Here is an 18,816-nt window from a genome sequence, read left to right as displayed (position 1 = left end):
CAAGTACCCTTTGATAGATAACCTAAAGAATTATCCAAACTGGGTTATTTTGAGTGTGAAAGGGGGAACTTTTTAATATTTATGCTACAAAAAAAAATGTATGCCAGGACAAGGGACATATGGTCATGTTGCTAATCTGGACCAGACATTATTCAACTGCTCTACATGTGGTAAGTCACTTAATCACCACACTAATTCTAGGAGATGTCTTTTGCTCATGGATTAAATCCTTGCAACTCAAAGTATAGTTTTCCAATAACTAATACTAGTTATCTATTGCTGCTCAACAAACCACCCTACAATTTTGTGGCTTAAAAGAACAAGCATTATTACACAGTTTCTGTGGGTCAATAATCTGGGTGCAGCTTAGCTGGGTGCCTGTGGCTTAAGGTCTCTTGTGAAGTGCCAGTCAAGCTGTCAGTCAGGGCTGTGTTCTTATTTGAAAACTTGACTAGGAGGTGATCCATTTCTAAGCTCATTCCACAGTCTGTTCCTCACAAGCTGCTAGACTGAAGGGTACAGTGCTCTCCTAAGTTGTTGGCTAGTGGTCTCCATCAGCTTCTCATCACATGAATCTGTCTACTGGGTGCCTCATGACATGACAGCTGGTTTTCTCCAGAGCAAGGGGTTCAAGAGAAAGGGTGCACCCAAAACAGAAGCTGCAGTCTTTTTAAAAATGGAATCTCATTACTTCTGCCCTGTCTTCTGAATTAGAAGTGAGTCACTGAATCCAGCTCACATGTAATGAGAGGGCATTACACAACAGTGTAAATATGAGGATGTATAGCCCTAGCTGGTTTGGCTCAGTGGATAAAGCATCAACTTGTGGAATGAGGGGCCCAGGTTCGATTTTGGTCAAGGGCACATGCCCAGGTTGCAGGCTCAATCCCCCAGGAGGGGCGTGCAGGAGGCAGCAGATCAATGATTCATTCTCTCTCTCTCTCTCTCTCTCATCATTGATGTTTCTATCTCTCTCCCTTCATCTCTGAAATCAATAAAAAAATATTTTTAAAAATATGAGGATGCACAGATCATTGGGGGCCCTTAAAGGCTGCCTACCACACTGCACCAGCATCATTGATGTCACCTGGAAGCTTGTTGGGAATGTAGAATACAGGCCCCTACCCCAGATCTACCAAATCAGTGGTTCTCAACCTTCTGGCTCTTTAAATACAGTTCCTCATGTTGTGACCCAACCATAAAATTATTTCCGTTGCTACTTCATAACTGTAATGTTGCTACTGTTATGAATCGTAATGTAAATATCTGATATGCAGGATGGTCTTAGGCGACCCCTGTGAAAGGGTCATTTGACCGCCAAAGGGGTCGCGACCCACAGGTTGAGAACCACGGTACTAAATCAAGTTTGTAGCATAACAAGATCCCCAGGTGATTTGTATGCCATTAGGTTTAAGGAGCACTGGTCTAGAGGGGAAGAGACCTCATTGGTACCTCTGGCAATAGGTGTAATGCTTTCCTTTATCCTTCTTTCTTCTCAGGTCATGTAAACTTTACTATCAGTACTAAGATTCTGGACAGCAACGAACTCTGTGGGGGCCAGAAAGGGTTTGTTCCAGCAAAGGGCCGGAGCGACACACTCATCAAACCAGTTCTGGTCAAGGTGCGTTTTCTGCAGGCCTAGCTTCAGAGGTACAGATAGCCACCAACCCAGGGATGTTCAGTGTGTGTCTAACATACCGGTGAGTCTCTCACAGCAGCCTATTCCAACTCTAATCAGTTAGCTCACCTTTCTTCTTCCCTGGTCCCTTTCTACTGTTAATGATTTCCTTAACCCACACCAATGGTCTAGGAAAAAGCCTAATGCACTTTACTAGTGCCTGGTACTTCATAGTCACTCAATGAATGCTAGTTTCTCCTATTAAAATCACTAAAGTTATCATTAGCTACTTTTTTTTAATCCTATCATGAACCCCCATGTAATTCTACAGAATTACATGGGGGTTCATGATGTCCTTAGGTCTTGTCCTTGCCCAGAAAGAATTTTACTGAGATGCCCATCCCTGGGTTGAAGTGGAGTCCTCCTGAGCTACAAAGAGTAGCTCCAGCTCGGATAGAAGCCCGGAGGGCACAGGAAGGACCTCTCCTCCCCATTTCCCTTTCCCTGCCTGTACCTTCAGTGCCACCTGCCCTGACATTCATCCTCATCGTATTTACTCATCTACGTTTCTTTTTATGTCAGCCTGAGGGAGTTCTTGTGGAGAAGACACACAGTTCATTGCTGTGCCCCAAAGGTGGGTGAACTCAGAGACGGGTTGGTGGTGAGGATTCCCTTAGGCAAGAGATTTTCTTAGGCAAAAGGCGGAATATACAGGACAAAAAGGTATAGCAGCATCCAGGGGGTGACATCCTCAAAGGGGCCAATTAGCTGGGAGGCAGGAGGAGGAAGAGAAAATGTACAACACAACCATGACTCTCTTTGGAATATATTTTCAGCAAGAATCACTATGAATAGATTTAAAAATCTGTCTCCATCCAACAGAAAGCCCTGGATCCAGGAAACTCTTATGGAAAGTTTTTCTATGGTCTGGGCTTAAGAACCCCACCATTTCCACCTTCTACCTTCTATTGTTTCACCTTTTTGTTGTCTCTCACAGGAAAAGTGGCTGCAGAATCCATCTCCCTGGAACTCCCTGTGGATGTTGTTCCTGATTCAACCAAGGCTTATGTTGCCGTTCTGGGTAAGCAGTTAGAGTTTCTTGGCTCAAAACAGAAAGGAGGCTGCCAAGGAGTGGAGTGGGGTGGGGCATGTAAACCTACCTGAAGGAAGGTGTGGTGGATTAGAAGTGATGAAGGAAGAAGAACTTATTTTATATAGTGGGGAATATGGCCAGGTACAGCTAGATTGGACAGCCGTAGACTCTAGTTAAAAACAGAAAAGAATATGGGCAGAAGGAAGTTGAAGGTCTTTGAAGCTTGATATGTATTTAGGTTTAGGTGATCTATCAATTGGGTGGAGGGGAGACAAACTGTTTACAGCAACCATTTAAAAAATGAGCGCTTGGTCTAGTTGAGTATAGTTTGGGAAAGGTTCAACCATATTTACATAGGCAGGACACTTCACTCCTTTGGGCAAGGAGAGGGAGTGAGTAGAAAAGCATGATCTTGGAAAATCATATCAAACTGAGTTAGGATCTCAGTTGTGCCATTTAACAGCCATGTGACCTTGAATAAGTTAGTGAACAATTCCAATCCTTCTTTTCTCTCTGGAAGGCAGTGATAATAACCTACCTCTCAGAATTGGTGTAGATTAAATACAAAGTTCCCAGCATATCTAGCTTATAATAGAAACCCCTAAAATGGTAGGTTCTTTCTTTACTCTCACCCCCTTTCAAGATCCCTTCCAGGTTAAGATTTGCCCACTTTGACTGTATTTGGTTCATATCTCCGGGATAGCGCTCACAATGCTATAATTGAATTACAGCTCACTGCCTGTCTTCTACAGTGCACTATGAACTCCTTGAGGACAAGGGCCATGTCTTTTTTATTTCTGTTCCTAGTACATTTCCTACAACATAGTTGACATTCAGTACATATTTATGCATTTGAATTGGATTCCACAGCTCAAATGCAGTTAGATGTTCATGAGTCATTTAGTTCAGGCTTCCTGGCTTATGAAGTATACGGAGTGGTCAATAGATATAACTTGGAAAGCAGTATCAGGTTTGTGTATATTTGGGAAGGATATGGTGATCTGGAGGATGGTGTACATATATATAGTGGAGGAACTTAGCGATTGAGTCTAAGTATTGCCAGTTTTGTTACATCACTCACATCTCCAGTGACCTGTTTTTTTTTTAAAGCCCAAAACTCCCTCAGGTGGCCTATGTACCTCTCCATATACTACAGTACCTTGTACATTCCCAATATTGTACTACTATATACATTGTACTACTATATTGTACTACTATATTATACTACTATATTGTATTACTATATTGTTTACAATGATTTATAATTGCAATGTATTGTAATTTTTTGCCCCTCTGATTATGAGCTCTTTGAGGTAGAGACATGTTTGACTTACTGTGATCTCCAAGATCTCCAAGTAGATACTGAATAATGTTAAGTGAATGATAATAACTTTTATGGGTTCCTTCTTCTACCACCACCTTCTTTCTCTCTCCTTTGGATCCCAGGAGACATTATGGGCACAGCCCTGCAGAACCTAGACAATCTGGTGCAGATGCCAAGCGGCTGCGGGGAGCAGAACATGGTGTTGTTTGCTCCCATTATCTATGTCTTGCAGTACCTGGAGAAGTCAGGGCTGCTGACCAAGGAAATCAGGTCCCGGGCAGTAGGTTTCCTGGAGATAGGTGAGTTGGTTTAATATTTCTTCTTGGTCACCTTGTCTAGGGCCGATGATAGCTTGATAAGATACAGGAAAGTTCAGCCACTGAAATGTCCCACATCCTTGAAAGCCATAGGGGGTGTTTTTTGAAGTTGTCACTGTGATCTAAAACTATATCTGGCTTCCCAGGGTACCAGAAGGAGCTAATGTACAAACACAGCAATGGCTCATACAGTGCCTTTGGGGAGAAGGATGGAAATGGAAACACATGGTAATATGTCCCAATTATCAATTCACCAGATGCCTGGTACACGAATTCATGCACAGGTGGGGTCTGGCTGGCCGCCCTGATTGGGGCCGATTGGGCACCCCTGATCGGGGTGGGAGGGCTGGTCAGGGGCAAGGCCAGCCAGGGGGAAGGGCCGTGGGTGGTTGGCTGGCCAGACACGCCCCCAATTGGGGTTGGAGGGCTGTTCGGGAAGGGGCTGGTTGGGGGAGGGGCCATGGTGGTTGGCTGGCCAGCCCTGCTCCCTGGTCAAACTCCTGGTTGAACTCTGGTGGAGGGGACAATTTTCATATTAGCCTTTTATTATATAGGATTCTATACCCTAGAAGCATAATTTCTTTTTTTAAAAAAATACATTTTATTGATATTTTTACAGAGAGGAAGGGAGAGAGATAGAGAGCTAGAAACATCGATGATGAGAGAAACATCCATCAGCTGCCTCCTGCACATCTCCCATTGGGGATGTGCCCGCAATCCAGGTACATGCCCTTGACCGGAATCAAACCTGGGACCTTTCAGTCCGCATGCTGATGCTCTATCCACTGAGCCAAACCAGTTTCAGCCATAATTTCTGAATGGAACTATTCCTCTACCTGTCCCCTTAATGCCATTCCTTCTTGCACTCTATCCTCTACCTCTTTCATTCTGTTTATTTCAGCCACTTGTATGGTCTTCTCCCTGACCTTATGCCTCCCCAGTTCTTGTCCTCATTAATGCCTATAAATACCCCCCTTTTCCAGGCCTTCTAGGGCATCATATTTCCTCAACTTCCCTCTGGAACCATACACCATAATAAACTATAGAACTATGGCACCCTCACCTAGAAATCCCCCTTCATGCCATGCTTCCCTCTTTACCCAATAGGCTGACAGCCTTTGTCACCAAATGCTTTGGCCAAGCTCAGGAATTCATCTTCATTGATGACAAGAACATCCAGGATGCTCTCAAGTGGATGGCGGGAAATCAGCTCCCCAGCGGCTGCTATGCCAATGTGGGAAAGCTCATGCACACAGCTATGAAGGTACAGATCTGCCCAGGCCCTGCCCCCACACTGTTTCTGGGAGGTACTTGTACCTCTGACTGAGCTGAATCAGAAGAGCACTGGCCTGGGAACTGGTGTTGTCAGGTCTCAGTCTAGTCTCTGGGTGACTTGGTCAATATCCTTAGCCAGTCTGAGCCTCAGCTTCCGTGTCTATAAAATGAGAGTATGAACTAGAGCATGGTTCTCAAAGTGTGGTTCCAGAACAACAGCATCAGCATCACCTAAGAACTTGTTTGAAATACAAATTCCAGCCCTGGCCCGGAGCTACTCTGAGAAACCCTGGGGGTGTGGGCCAGCAATTTGTGTTTTGAGAAGCCCTCATGACTCTGATACTTGCTACAGTGTTGGGCTTTTCTTTTTCTCAAGGTTTGATTATTTTTATTATTTAAAATATGTTTTTTTACTTTTCAATGTATTAGCCTCAGGTGTGTAGCACAGTGGTTAGACATTTATATAACTCTTCCCCCCATAAGTCTTGTACCCACCCAACACCGTATATAGTCATTACAATATTATTGACTGTGTTTCCTAAGCTGTACTTTACATCCGCATGACTATTTTGATACTTGCTAATGTTTGATAACCAGTGGACTAGACAATCTCTGAGCCTTTTATTATATCTCTAAATCTGAAGCAAAGTGATTTGCTTTGATGGGCGCTATTAGGCAGCCCAGTCATTTGTAAGGGGTTTTACTCTCTGTGGGGCACTGTTCTTAAGTACTTTATTTATTTGACATATTTTAATGTTCACAACAAATCATTGAGCTAGGCACTGGTATGCCCTCTTCATCACATTTTACAGATGAAGACACTAAGGTTCAGAGATTAAATAAATGCTCAAGGTGAATGCTAAAGAGTGGTAGGACTAACTTGAACCCAGCAACTGGACTCCAGAGACACTGCGCCTGCCCATTACTCCGTTGTCTGTCCCTCCCAAACACAGGGGAGGTGTTGATGTGCAGGATAACTTGTTCAATTCAGAACATGCCAGTGAAAGAAAGATTTGCATGAATTTTCCTAAAGGAATTATTTACAGTGCTGTTGAAGGACCTGGATTAAAAATCTGGAGCATTGAAAAAAATCTCAGTATAAGATTTGTTAGTATTCCTTATGCTGAATGTTATCTGTACTTCCCAAGTCTCTTCCTTCTCTTATGCCCTGTGTGATATATACCTGGGAGTTGTACATGCCGGAAACTGAACAAGATCTCAGAGGTTTTTGTCCTCCTTTCTGATTAGAGCTACCGGCCTATTGACTATCATATGTACAGTCAATTTTAGTGATTTGCATAGGAGCTCCAGAGTTAAACTCCCTGGATTCAAATCCCAGTCCTGCTTATTAGCTGTGCAATCTTGAACAAGCTATTTAAATACCTCTGTAAGTGTTTTTCCTTTTATCTCTAAAATGAGAAAAATAATTCAGATGAAATATTGTTTAAAATTTGTTAAATCTTTCTGTGAAAGACGTTAAACAGGGAAGGTGTCACTTACTCTGCCCTGGAGAAGAGGCTGGGCTTTGTGCTACTTGAGGGGACATCCATTTGAGGAGGCTCAGATTCCATAAGAATCCGAGAATAAGAAGTCTCTTTTTACCACCCCCCTCTTTTTTTAATCTCTTTGTCTCTTGGGTTTCCTTAATACCCTCTCAGAGCTGAAGACCTCCTGTTACCTCCCACAGGCTACTGTTTAAGGCTGTGCAGTGGTTGAACTCCGCCCAGTTCTCCCTCATTGTGTGTCCTGGAGTCAGCCTGTGGAAAGGAGTGCTTTTGTTTTCTTCTTTTTTCAAAGATATTTTTATTGATTTTTAGAGAGAGAGAGAGAGAAACATCGATGTGATAGCAAAATGTCAATAGGCTGCCTCCTGCATGCCTCCTGCTTGCCCCCTACTGGGTATCAAGCCCATAACCCAGGCATGTGCCCTGATTGGGAATCAAACAGGTGACCTTTGGTGCATGGAACAACGCTCAACCAACTGAGCCACACCAGCCAGGGCTTTTTTTTTCTTTTTCTTTTTTAAGTAATTCAACCATTTAGATGGGGGAGGGGGCAGTGGCAGGTAGGTAGACACTTAAAAAAAATTTTTTTTTCTTTATTGATTAAGGTATTACATATACAATTCTTGCATGTGCCGGCTGCCCCCTGACTTACTGTCTCCCTGCTTCCCTTTAGGGTGGTGTTGACGATGAGATCTCCTTGACGGCATATATCACAGCTGCATTGCTGGAGATGAAAAAGACCACAGATGTGCGTTTCTCTGGCTCCTCTTCTTTATATTCTTCTTATCTCGCCTATTTCTAGATAAATTCACCTATTTTTTGTCCCTACTCAGCCTTTTATTTTTTATTTTTTATTTATTTTTTAATTAAATCTTTATTGTTCAGATTATTACATTTGTTCCTCTTTTTTTTCCCCCCATAACTCCCCTCCTCCCAGTTCCCGCCCCACCCTCCGCCCTCACTCCCCACCCACTGTCCTCATCCATAGGTGCACGATTTTTGTCCAGTCTCTTCCCGCATCTCCCACACCCCTTTCCCCCCCAGGAATAGTCAGTCCATTCCCTTTCTATGTCCCTGATTCTATTATAATCAACAGTTCATTCTGTTCATCAGATTATTTATTCACTTGATTCTTAGATTCACTTGTTGATAGATGCATATTTGTTGTTCATAATTTGTATCTTTACCTTTTTCTTCCTCTTCCTCTTCTTAAAGGATACCTTTCAGCATTTCATATAATCCTGGTTTGGTGGTGATGAACTCCTTTAGCTTTTCCTTATCTGTGAAGCTCTTTATCTGACCTTCAATTCTGAATGATAGCTTTGCTGGATAAAGTAATCTTGGTTGTAGGTTCTTGGTATTCATCACTTTGAATATTTCTTGCCACTCCCTTCTGGCCTGCAAAATTTCTGTTGAGAAATCAGCTGACAGTCGTATGGGTATTCCCTTGTAGGTAACTGAGTTTCTTTCTCTTGCTGTTTTTAAGATTCTCTCTTTATCTTTTGCTCTTGGCATTTTAATTATGATGTGTCTTGGTGTGGTCCTCTTTGGATTCCTTTTGTTTGGGGTTCTCCGCGCTTCTTGGACCTGTAAGTCCATTTCTTTCACCAGGTGGGGGAAGTTTTCTGTCATTATTTCTTCAAATAGGTTTTCAATATCTTGCTCTCTCTCATCTTCTGGCACCCCTATAATTCTGATGTTGGTACGCTTGAAGCTGTCCCAGAGGCTCCTTACACTATCCTCGCATTTTTGGATTCTTTTTTCATTTTGCTTTTCCGGTTGGGTGTTTTTTGCTTCCTCGCATTTCAAATCATTGACTTGATTCTTGCGCTCCTCTGGTCTGCTGTCGGGAGTCTGTATAATATTCGTTATTTCAGTCCGTGTATGCTTAATTTCTAGTTGGTTCCCCAATATAAGATCGAGGGTCTCATTAGTTTTCTTGTAGATCTCATTAAGTTTATCGGCGGCTTCTAAACAGTTCTTGAGAGACCTTAAAAGTGTGGTTCTGAACTCTATATCTTCCATTGACAATTTTGTCCTGTTTCTTTGTCTCCGCATTTTGTTATGCTTCCTTGGTGCACCCCCTAGTGGTCTTTGTTCACAGTCTTATAGTTAAATCTTGATTGTTGTAGCTAATTCCAGGGAGGGTTTGACCTCCAGGCCAAGTGGCTATGAGAATCAGCTGCGTCAGCAGTGAGAGAACTTCTGTCCTCTAGGGAGGTGCTAATCTAGGCTTTGTCTGAGGCTATCCGGCAAATGCCTGTGTGCAGGGCTTGGGCGGGGCAGGTCGCACAGGATCAACAGGGTGGGCCGGAGAGAGCAGTTATGGCGGCTCTCAGTCCTGTCCCCAGGGGCTCTGCCTCTCTGAGTCCCAGCACCCGCTGCAAAGCTCAGAGAGAAAGCTGCACTCGCTCTGACCGAAGCCAGACAGTCCCGCTTCTCCCGTTTGAGTCTGGGTCCCTAAAGACTCGCCCAGATCTGGAGCTCAGAGTCTGCGACTCCCTCCCGATTGAAAACGCCAACCGCGCCCTCCGCCGCCAGCCCGCTCCGCGCACTCCGCACCTCAGAATTTGACTTCAGCACTGCGCCTCCTCTGAGTGTCCGTATGCGTTTCTCTTTCCTCCTAGTTGTAGGACTTCCACTCAGCCAGCGTTCCTGTGGTTCTGGGTGATGTCCCTTCCGTTTTTTGGTTTCACTTTTGAAGTAGTTGTTCAAAGCAGCAAACTCCAGCGTTAACCTATGCCGCCATCTTGGTTCTCCCCTACTCAGCCTTTTAAACTCAAAGAAGATACGATGATTTCTTCATCCCTTCCCATTTTACAAGAAATGCCTTATAAATTCAGTTCTTCACTTTCACTTTTTAGGACCCAATGGTGAGTCGGGGACTGCAGTGTCTCAGGAATTCTGTCTCCTCCACCACCAACCTCTACACACAGGCCCTACTAGCTTATACTTTCTCTCTGGCTGGGGTGATGGACATCAGAGACATTCTTCTGGAACAGTTAGAGCAGCAGGCTATCATCTCAGGTGTGCTGGCCATGTTAAGAATTTTTGGAAATTGTGAAAATATGCTGTGAGTTATCTATAATTTCCCCTCATCTCCATAGTCCCACATATATTCAATTCTAGGATTCATTTTATTAAAATTTATTGTCATAAAATCATTGTTGAGAGTTTTGTGGGAAAGCCCATGTAAGTCCTCAAAGGCATTGCTATACTTTTAACAGGAAGAGGAGATAGATGGTATGAGCTAGTCGGAAAACTTCCTGGCATTGTAACATTACCCTTTTGCAGGTATGAAACAATTCTTTGGTGTAAGATCACTCTGATTAAGTAAAAAAAAAAAATGCTGAAAATTAATAAAGTTTTATTAGCCAAAAACATGCCCCAAATGTGTAAGATTCTTTTAGGAAGTTTCTATCTACGTATCTCTGTTAGAATTAGAATTAGAATTTATAGGGCTGTTTTCATATAATTGCTAGAGGCATTTACTTTGGGGAATTATGTGTGAGTGTACACACACACACACACACACACCTGCATATATATTAGGGCCAATAAATCAGAAGATCTTGAGAAATAATTTTTTGTAACTCATGATTAATTTTTGTTGGTATTTTATCTGCTTTAAGGTGTAGCATTTATGAAGTGAATATGGGAAAGTCATTTCCTCCCAAGACCTTCCTAATTATGCTTCTTTCCCCATAGGAGAGTCCATTCACTGGAGCCAAAAACCTACTCAGCCATCGGATGCCAGTCCTTGGTCTAAGCTGGAGGCTGTAGATGTGGAACTTACGGCATATGTATTGCTGGCTTGGCTTAGCAAAGCCAATCTGACTCAAAAGGAAATAGCCAAAGCCACTGGTATAGTGGCTTGGTTGGCCAAGCAACGTAATGCATATGGGGGCTTCTCTTCCACTCAGGTAAATAGCTTGCTCTCCACTGCCACTTATCAGGTAGGATTAGATCCCATGTGGAGATGGAGGAAAAACTATTGCTCTTGTCCTCTAGGTCCAGGCACTTATAATTCTATAGAGAGGGAGAAAAAGCATGTAAAAAATATATAGAGCCATAAATTGGGTCTTGTGAGTCATAAATAGTACTATCTGCATTTAATGCTCGCTCTTTGCAGAGTATAAAGCATCATGAGATTCATATTTTATATGTAAAGAGGACATGTATAAGTATGGATAAATTTATATATTAAATTAGAAAGCCAATTATGGGAGCTGTAAGCATAAAAGCAAGCTTTACCTCTTTCTACAATTAACTAGTAAGATATATCGGTAGTCCAAAAAGTTTACAACCTAGAAAGAAAGCTAGGAAAAGTTCTATATATTACAAAGCAGGGTTTGGTTATATAACATAAGAAAGATACAAAAGGTATAAATATTGAATTTCAAAAAGGAGAGGGAGCTCTCATCAGCTTGAGGGATAAGAAATGTCTTCACAGGGGAATTGCATTTGAGGTAGATCTAAAAGGATATGTAAACTTTTGGTAGGCAGCTACTGAAAGGAAGAGGAATTTGCAAAAGTATAGTGTTTGTTGCGAAAAACTGATTTGGCTGAAACACAATGGGACTTAGGTTGGAAAGGTAGGGTCAGTTCATGTTACTGGTATGAAGAGCCTTACATATTAGACTCAAGATTTTGCCTAATTCTGAGGAGCGCTTAAATTTTTTAACTTTGTTTCAGAAAGATTAATCTGTTACTTGGTGTATGGGATGATTTAGAGGTGGGAAGTACTGGATTTGAAGAGATTAGGAGATTATTTCATTTATTTAGATTAGGGTTAAGGAGAAATTGAATTAGTGGGGTAACAATTGGGGAAAAAGGTATGATAAATTTAAATAATGTCATAAAATGATCAGATGATCACAAAGAGAGTCATCATTAATTTATTTGTTCTGCAAATGTTATTAAAACATACCATGTCCAGGTTACCGAAGATACAAAAGTAAACAAGAAAACACATTTCTTGTCCACATAGAGATTATATTATTTTTGATATTAGGGCCATTTTCATTGAAGTTATAACATGTAAATTATGCATGGAAGAATGAACAGATTTTAACAGGTAGAGTGTCTGGTAAAGATGTTAAGTGCACTGAGCTTGAGTATGGTAATAATTTAATTGGAATTTTAAAATATTATATGGTACACTGCCTCCTTATTTCAGGGAAATTCTTGGCCAAAGATCAGGAAAGACTTCCTTCTTCTTGTTGAGCCCTAAATAACTACAATATATAATTTTAAAAAGCAGTGCATCAAGTCTTTAGAATTCTCAGTGACAGATGTATGCCAGAATTGTTTTTTACTATAACCCTTGGCTATTCTAAGAAGTCATGTATCACCCACATCAGTTTTTGAGCTGATGTGTGGTCCCATTACTTGAATTGTTTCACATGTGCAAACAATAAAGCCCTCCTTGGTCCTAGTTCACAGAGGGTAGACAAAAGTTGTTTGTCGATTGTCAAGCTGCAAAAGAATGACTTGTTCACAGCTTCCCCAGGAGAGTGACATGTCTTCTTCTTTTTATGTGACAGTGTAATATCTAAATACGACTGTTGTCTTTCATTTGGGACAGGAGGAAGTGGGTTCCTTTATTCAGTAATAGCTATCATATTAAGTGTTGAGAATGTAGAAATTCTCATAACACAGAATAAGAGAGGACAATACTTCGTTCTCCCTCGCCTCCCATCCCCTCACAGTTGTAATTTATATAAATAAAGAGAAAATGTTTTCAGACTGGAAAGGTTCAAGCTACATGATGCCAGGTCCTCTTGGTGACAGATGACCTGTCTTATTCCCAGATGAGAAAAGAGGATTGTCACATGGCATAATGGCTAAGAAGCCTTGGCCTGCAAGGAGGGATTTCCCAATACTCTCTTCAACTGTGCCATAGAAGATTATTACATAGTTAAATAACTGAAAAATGTGCACTATCTAGGGCTACCAACTTGCTGCTGTTTCTTCCTCAAATAAGGAAACTGCAAAATATATACTGTTATCCACTTGCTTCTAACAGTAGCCTGTTCTGAAGCTAGGTTTGATTGCTGAATATGAATATATGAGATTAGCTAGTGACTTATGGATGTTCAATAATAACTCAATTGAGATTTTATATACAGGTGAGACATTACGATTTCTATGTCAGCTTCCCCAGTGTAGGTGAATGTGGTTCTTAGATACATAGAAGATATATCAACTAAGCTATCAAACCACCACCAGCTGTATAGGTTACAGGGTTGTTTGAGGTTAATTCCAATGCCTCACAAAATGGTAAGCATATGCTTGATTGTTTTCCTCAGGATACTGTAGTTGCTCTCCAAGCTCTGGCCAAATATGCCACCACTGCCTATGTGCCATCTGAGGAGGTCAACCTGGCTGTAAAGTCCACTGAGAATTTCCAGCGCACTTTCAGTGTTCAGGCTGCCAACCGGTTGGTATTTCAGCAAGAGACTCTGCCCAACGTCCCTGGGGTATACACCTTGGAGGCCACAGGACAGGGCTGTGTCTATGTGCAGGTAAGCAGTGATCCATGTGAGAACAAGTGTGTCTTGGGAAGGTGGCGCTGAGAGCATCTTCACCTCCAGTTAGAACAGTCCCTCTCTATCTGTCTACCTTGTTTGTAAGGAAAATAATTTAGCTCTGCAATATCTAAAGTTCTTCTCAACTCAAATTTGGTTCTCTTGTTTCTTCATACTAGACAGTGCTGAGATACAATATTTTCCCTCCTAAAAATGTGGAGACCTTTAGTCTTAGTGTGGAAATGGGAAAAGCTAGATGTGATCAACCAACTTCACCTCGATCCTTGACTCTCACTATCTGCACAAGGTGAGGAAGGCAGAAGTTGTGGTGGGGGCACCTGGATCATAGAAGCTGAGTTGAGACAGAGAGAGAGAGAGAGAGAGAGAGAGAGAGAGAGAGTGTGTGTGTGTGTGTGTGTGTGTGTGTGTATTGGGGACAGAGTATGCTGAGAGGGAAAATCATGGGCTCACACACTTGCTTCTTTCTGCCCTCAGTTATGTGGGCAGTCGCAGCTCTTCCAATATGGCCATTGTGGAAGTGAAGATGCTTTCTGGGTTCAATCCCATGGAGGGCACCGATCAGTTAGTAAGTCACTTCTCTTTTCTTCATTTACTAGCCCCCAGGGGACCTAACTTTATCATAAAAAGCTGGTGAGCCCTAGCTGGTTTGGTTCAGTGGATAAAGCGTCAGCCTGCTGACTGAAGGGTCCCGGGTTCGATTCTGGTCAAGGGCACATGCCTGGATTGCAGGCTCGATCCCCAGTATGGGGCATGCAGCAAGCAGCTGATCAATGATTCTCTCTCATCATTAATGTTTCTATCTCTCTTTCCCTCTCTTTCTCTGAAATCAATAAAAATATATATATTTTTAAAAAGCTGGTGAGCCCTAGCCAGTTTTGCTCAGTAGTTAGAGCAGCCGCGGGCAAACTATGGCCCGCGGGCCAGATCCGGCCCGTTTGAAATGAATAAAACTAAAAAAAAAAAAAAAGACCGTACCCTTTTATGTAATGATGTTTACTTTGAATTTATATTAGTTCACACAAACACTCCATCCATGCTTGTGTTCCGGCCCTCCGGTCCAGTTTAAGAACCCATTGTGGCCCTCGAGTCAAAAAGTTTTCCCACCCCTGAGTTAGAGCATTGGCCTGCAGACTGAAGAGGTGTGGGTTTGATTCTGGTCAAGGGCATACACCTTGGTTGCAGACTCAACCCCTGGCCCTGGTTGGGGCACGTGCGGGAGTCAACTAGTCTCTCTCACAGTGTGTCTCTCTCACATCGATGTTTCTCTCTCTGTGTCTCTCCCCCTCCCTTCCATTCTTTTTGAAAAAAAAAAAATGCTATTGAAATGGGCATTTTACTAGTGTGTGTGTGTGTGTGTGTGTGTGTATATCCACACACAACTCATGATTGTAATATTTAAATGGCTACAAAGGGGCATCAGATATATGACATGGAGCCTGTAATAGGTTTGTTCCTTCTCTTACCTTTTCCACCGTGTACATTGTTTCCTTGACCATGACAGAGCTTTGGAAGCTTTCCCTAGGGGACAGGGAAGGCGCTGGCTCTTAAACTCTTTTTTCTCCTTTCTTATTCAGCTTCTCCAGCAACCACTGGTAAAGAAGATTGAATCTGGAACTGACACACTTAACATTTACTTGGAAGAGGTAGGTAGCCAAGAACTGAAAAAACTATATTTTCTATAACAAAAAAAATAGTAAGAAGAATGTCAGATTGTTTTACATTTTTGCTTTGCCATCTGGCTTCATTGAAGAGAATGAAGTTCTATCTGATTCTGTAGTCAATCCGCTGCATTATCACACATCAAATAGCCCCTGTACACATGTACATCAAAGAGAATGAGAGTCGATAAAAGCATTATTCCAAAAATAATCCTGATCTCGCAGAACCCTAGATATAGTCTTGGGGTTCCCTGAGACTTCCTGGACCACGTTTTGAGAGGCACTATACCTTAAAAAATTCCTTTTGGAAATCTCTTCCTATTAGGCATTTGTAATTCCATATCTAAATGTACAACACGAATCTTATTTTCTGATTATATTAGATTAATTTATACAATTATCTTAAATTCTCCATTTATTCACGTATTTAACAAATATTTATTGAGCAACCAATCTATGCCAGACACTCTTCATTGTGATGGAGATGCAGCAGTAAAAATAACAGACATGATCCCTGTCCTCATGGAGTTAATATCCTAGTGAGAGACAAATGATGCAAATTAAAAAATACATATATATATGTGTTCACACACATTCGTTAGTAATTTCGATAGTAAGTGCTATGAAGGATAAGGGGATAGAGTGATGGTGGGAGTAGACCAGGATGTGACTATTTTAAAATAAGGTAGTCAGGAAAGGCCTCCTGAGGATGTCATTTGATCAGAGACCTGAATGAGAAAGAAAGAAAGAAAGAAAGAAAGAAAGAAAGAAAGAAAGAAAGAAAGAAAGAAAGAAAGAAAGAAAGAAAGAAAGAAAGGAAGGAAGGAAGGAAGGAAGGAAGGAAGGAAGGAAGGAAGGAAGGAAGGAAGGAAGGAAGGAAGGTAGGGAAAGCTGTTGGAGAAATATCTATGTTTCTTTGGCCATGTCAGTTAATTTAGTGGAGGAGTCATAGGTTAAAGTAGACCGAGGACGGAGGGAACCATTTTACAGAAGGGCCAGGAAGCTGTAAGATCCTGAGAAGAAAGAGCCAGACAGTCAGCAGGAGGCAGTACCTTTCAGCCTGGCGTAGTTCAGAAGGGACAGATAGAAGAGTTTCAGAAAATCTGTGTGAAGAAAAAAATCTTTTAACCTCCACATTACATAGATTATTTCCATTTTAATTTTAATGTAACATGGTGTCCATCTTCCCCATAGCTCAGTAAGAAGACTCAGACCTATACCTTCACCATCAGCCAAAGTGTGTTAGTCACCAACCTGAAACCAGCAACGATCAGAGTCTATGATTACTACCTACCAGGTGAGGGCTGAGCTTCACCTGCATCTCCCAACAGAATTCTCCTCATTCTTTAAAGTATCTTTCCTGCCCTGGCTGGTGTGGCTCAATTGGTTGGAGTGTCAGGTCACTCCAAAGGGTTGCAGGTTAGATTCCCAGTCAGGCACAAGCCCAGGTTGCAGGTTCAATCCCAGTTGGGGTGTGTGAGGGAGGTAGCCAATCATTTTCTCTCTTGCATCCATGATTTTTTCTCTCTCTTCTCTTCCTCTCCCTTCCTCTCTCTTTAAAATCAATAAAAACATATCCTCAGGTGAGGATTTAAAAAAATACTAATAAAATAAAATATCTCTCCTAATTTTACAAATATTCCTTTCCATGGCAAGTATCATATAATTATACTAGAGGCCTGGTACACGGATTCATGTACCAGTGGGGTCCCTTGGCCTGGCCTGCAGGGATTGGGCCGAAACCAGCTCTCTGACATCCCCTGAGGGATCCCAGATTGCGAAGAGGGCACAGGCCAGGCCAAGGGTCCCCACCGGTGCACGATCGGGGCTGGGGAGGGACTGTGGGAGGGCTCCAGGGCATATCCGGCCCGGCTCGCCCAGTCCCGATCCTGGTCAGCCGGACCCAGGAGCAAGCTAACCTACCGGTCGGAGAGTCTGTCCCCTGGTGGTCAGTACACATCATAGCAACTGGTTGGACAGTGGGAAGGACACTTAGCATATTAGCCTTTTATATAGATAAATTATCTGATCTCTTAAGATACTTTAATTTAATTATATGCCATTTAAAAAAGTCTTCGGCATTAGAGATATTTTGTAGGATGTGGTCAACAGACCAAAAGAAAAATGTGGACCATTGTTCTCTAAGGGCTAACTATTAATATTCTTGCTGTGATTAATAATTTACCATAAAAGTGCAAATATTAGTGTTTGGAACCTTCCTATAATTCTGACTATAACCTGTAGGGATACTTTGAGAAGGACTAAAACAATAGCTTTTATGAAATATTTTCTTTCTAATGTGTGAAGCCTGCAATGTAATAAAATACGTCATTTCATTTCACAGATGAACAAGCAATAATTCAGTATTCTGATCCCTGTGAATGAGGTAAGCCTGGAAGAGAGAAGAATGGGTTTTGGAGTAGTGTGGAAATATTCAGAAGTTAAGGGGACCTTCTTCTGAGTTACTGTTATTGTCTTTTGGAAGCTTATTTTTGATAGAAATGGGCTTTTCTTTTTTGTCCTAAACTCTTGAAGAGGGAGTAATAATCTCCATAGTTCACATCATGGAAAGTTAATAATGCCATTTGTATGAGGGGTTCTATGTGATTTTTAAAAAACAACATGTTTTTATCTGATTGAAAATGAATGCATTTTTCTAATTATGTTTACATTATATATTTTTGTGCATTTGTGAGGTTTTTTCCTTTTCAAATAGGGAAAAGCTCCTTTACAACTGTAAAGACTTTCTGAGGAACACGTTCTTCCATTTTTGTTTTTGTTTCCCCCTAGGATAGAAGTTGGGAAGAAACTGCATCAATCCTCTGTGACATTATTGGACAGCATTCTTCTGCCTCCTAAAGCAGAACTCATTCCATCAGATAATTTGATTTCTCTGATTGTCTAGTGAGTGGGTAACACCCCGCCTGGAGCTCAGCTACTTCTGACTACTTCACAGATACTTAGATGCCAAAATAAAGGGTTGGGGGAGAAGAGCTAGGAATGGTCACACGAAGTAGCAATCACAGAGGAAAGATTGCTGGGGGAGATGTGGTTTAGCCAGTTAGGGGACGCTCCAGAGAGGAGATGGTGGTAGAGAGTGGTACAGGGAGGATAAGGATGTCTTCCTAGAGGTGAAATCTAAGGGAAGATGTAATTTAGGGCTTTGGGAGTAGACTAAATAAATAAATAAATCTTTTCTTGAAAAGAAAATCTGTGTACTTGTCTCTGTGAATATTTCTCTGGATACCAAAACTCACATTTTGGTTTCTTTTTTAAACCTTTTGACCCATGCCAGGCCAGTGTGGCTCAGTGGTTGAGTGTTGACCTATAAACTAGGGGGTCACAGTTCGATTGCCCATTAGGGCACATGCCTGGATTGCAGACTTAATCCCCAGTTGAGGGGGTGTGGTTGTGCCAGAGGCAGCCAATCAATGATTCTCTCATCATTATTGTTTCTATCTCTCTCTCCCTTTCC

At 41.9% G+C, this 18,816-nt stretch overlaps 1 protein-coding gene across 3 annotated transcripts in view; it reads left to right on the top strand.

The window, feature by feature from the left end:
• The window catches only part of A2ML1 (alpha-2-macroglobulin like 1), a 38,686-nt gene extending 20,135 nt beyond the window's left edge, over positions 1 to 18,551 (top strand). The window contains exons 21-36 of one of the 3 annotated variants that reach the window (XM_036299515.1): positions 1,500 to 1,621; positions 2,201 to 2,252; positions 2,616 to 2,699; positions 4,158 to 4,334; positions 4,499 to 4,580; positions 5,460 to 5,616; positions 7,806 to 7,880; positions 9,997 to 10,159; positions 10,841 to 11,055; positions 13,444 to 13,659; positions 13,842 to 13,969; positions 14,158 to 14,248; positions 15,258 to 15,326; positions 16,536 to 16,638; positions 17,686 to 17,727; positions 18,137 to 18,551. In XM_036299515.1, the coding sequence (XP_036155408.1) occupies positions 1,500 to 1,621; positions 2,201 to 2,252; positions 2,616 to 2,699; positions 4,158 to 4,334; positions 4,499 to 4,580; positions 5,460 to 5,616; positions 7,806 to 7,880; positions 9,997 to 10,159; positions 10,841 to 11,055; positions 13,444 to 13,659; positions 13,842 to 13,969; positions 14,158 to 14,248; positions 15,258 to 15,326; positions 16,536 to 16,638; positions 17,686 to 17,726 (1,775 nt within the window). In that variant the 3' untranslated portion in view covers position 17,727; positions 18,137 to 18,551. Of the gene's footprint in view, positions 1 to 1,499; positions 1,622 to 2,200; positions 2,253 to 2,615; positions 2,700 to 4,157; positions 4,335 to 4,498; positions 4,581 to 5,459; positions 5,617 to 7,805; positions 7,881 to 9,996; positions 10,160 to 10,840; positions 11,056 to 13,443; positions 13,660 to 13,841; positions 13,970 to 14,157; positions 14,249 to 15,257; positions 15,327 to 16,535; positions 16,639 to 17,685; positions 17,728 to 18,131 lie in introns of all 3 variants that reach the window. The other 2 variants (XM_036299514.1, XM_036299516.1) reach the window with 2 other exon arrangements.
• Positions 18,552 to 18,816: the final 265 nt, after the last annotated feature.

Source organism: Myotis myotis, unplaced genomic scaffold (assembly GCF_014108235.1).
Source record: "Myotis myotis isolate mMyoMyo1 unplaced genomic scaffold, mMyoMyo1.p scaffold_m19_p_3, whole genome shotgun sequence".
Classification (NCBI taxonomy): domain Eukaryota; kingdom Metazoa; phylum Chordata; class Mammalia; order Chiroptera; family Vespertilionidae; genus Myotis; species Myotis myotis.
Note: the sequence above shows the minus strand (reverse complement) of the source record. Positions and strands in the feature narration are given on the sequence as shown.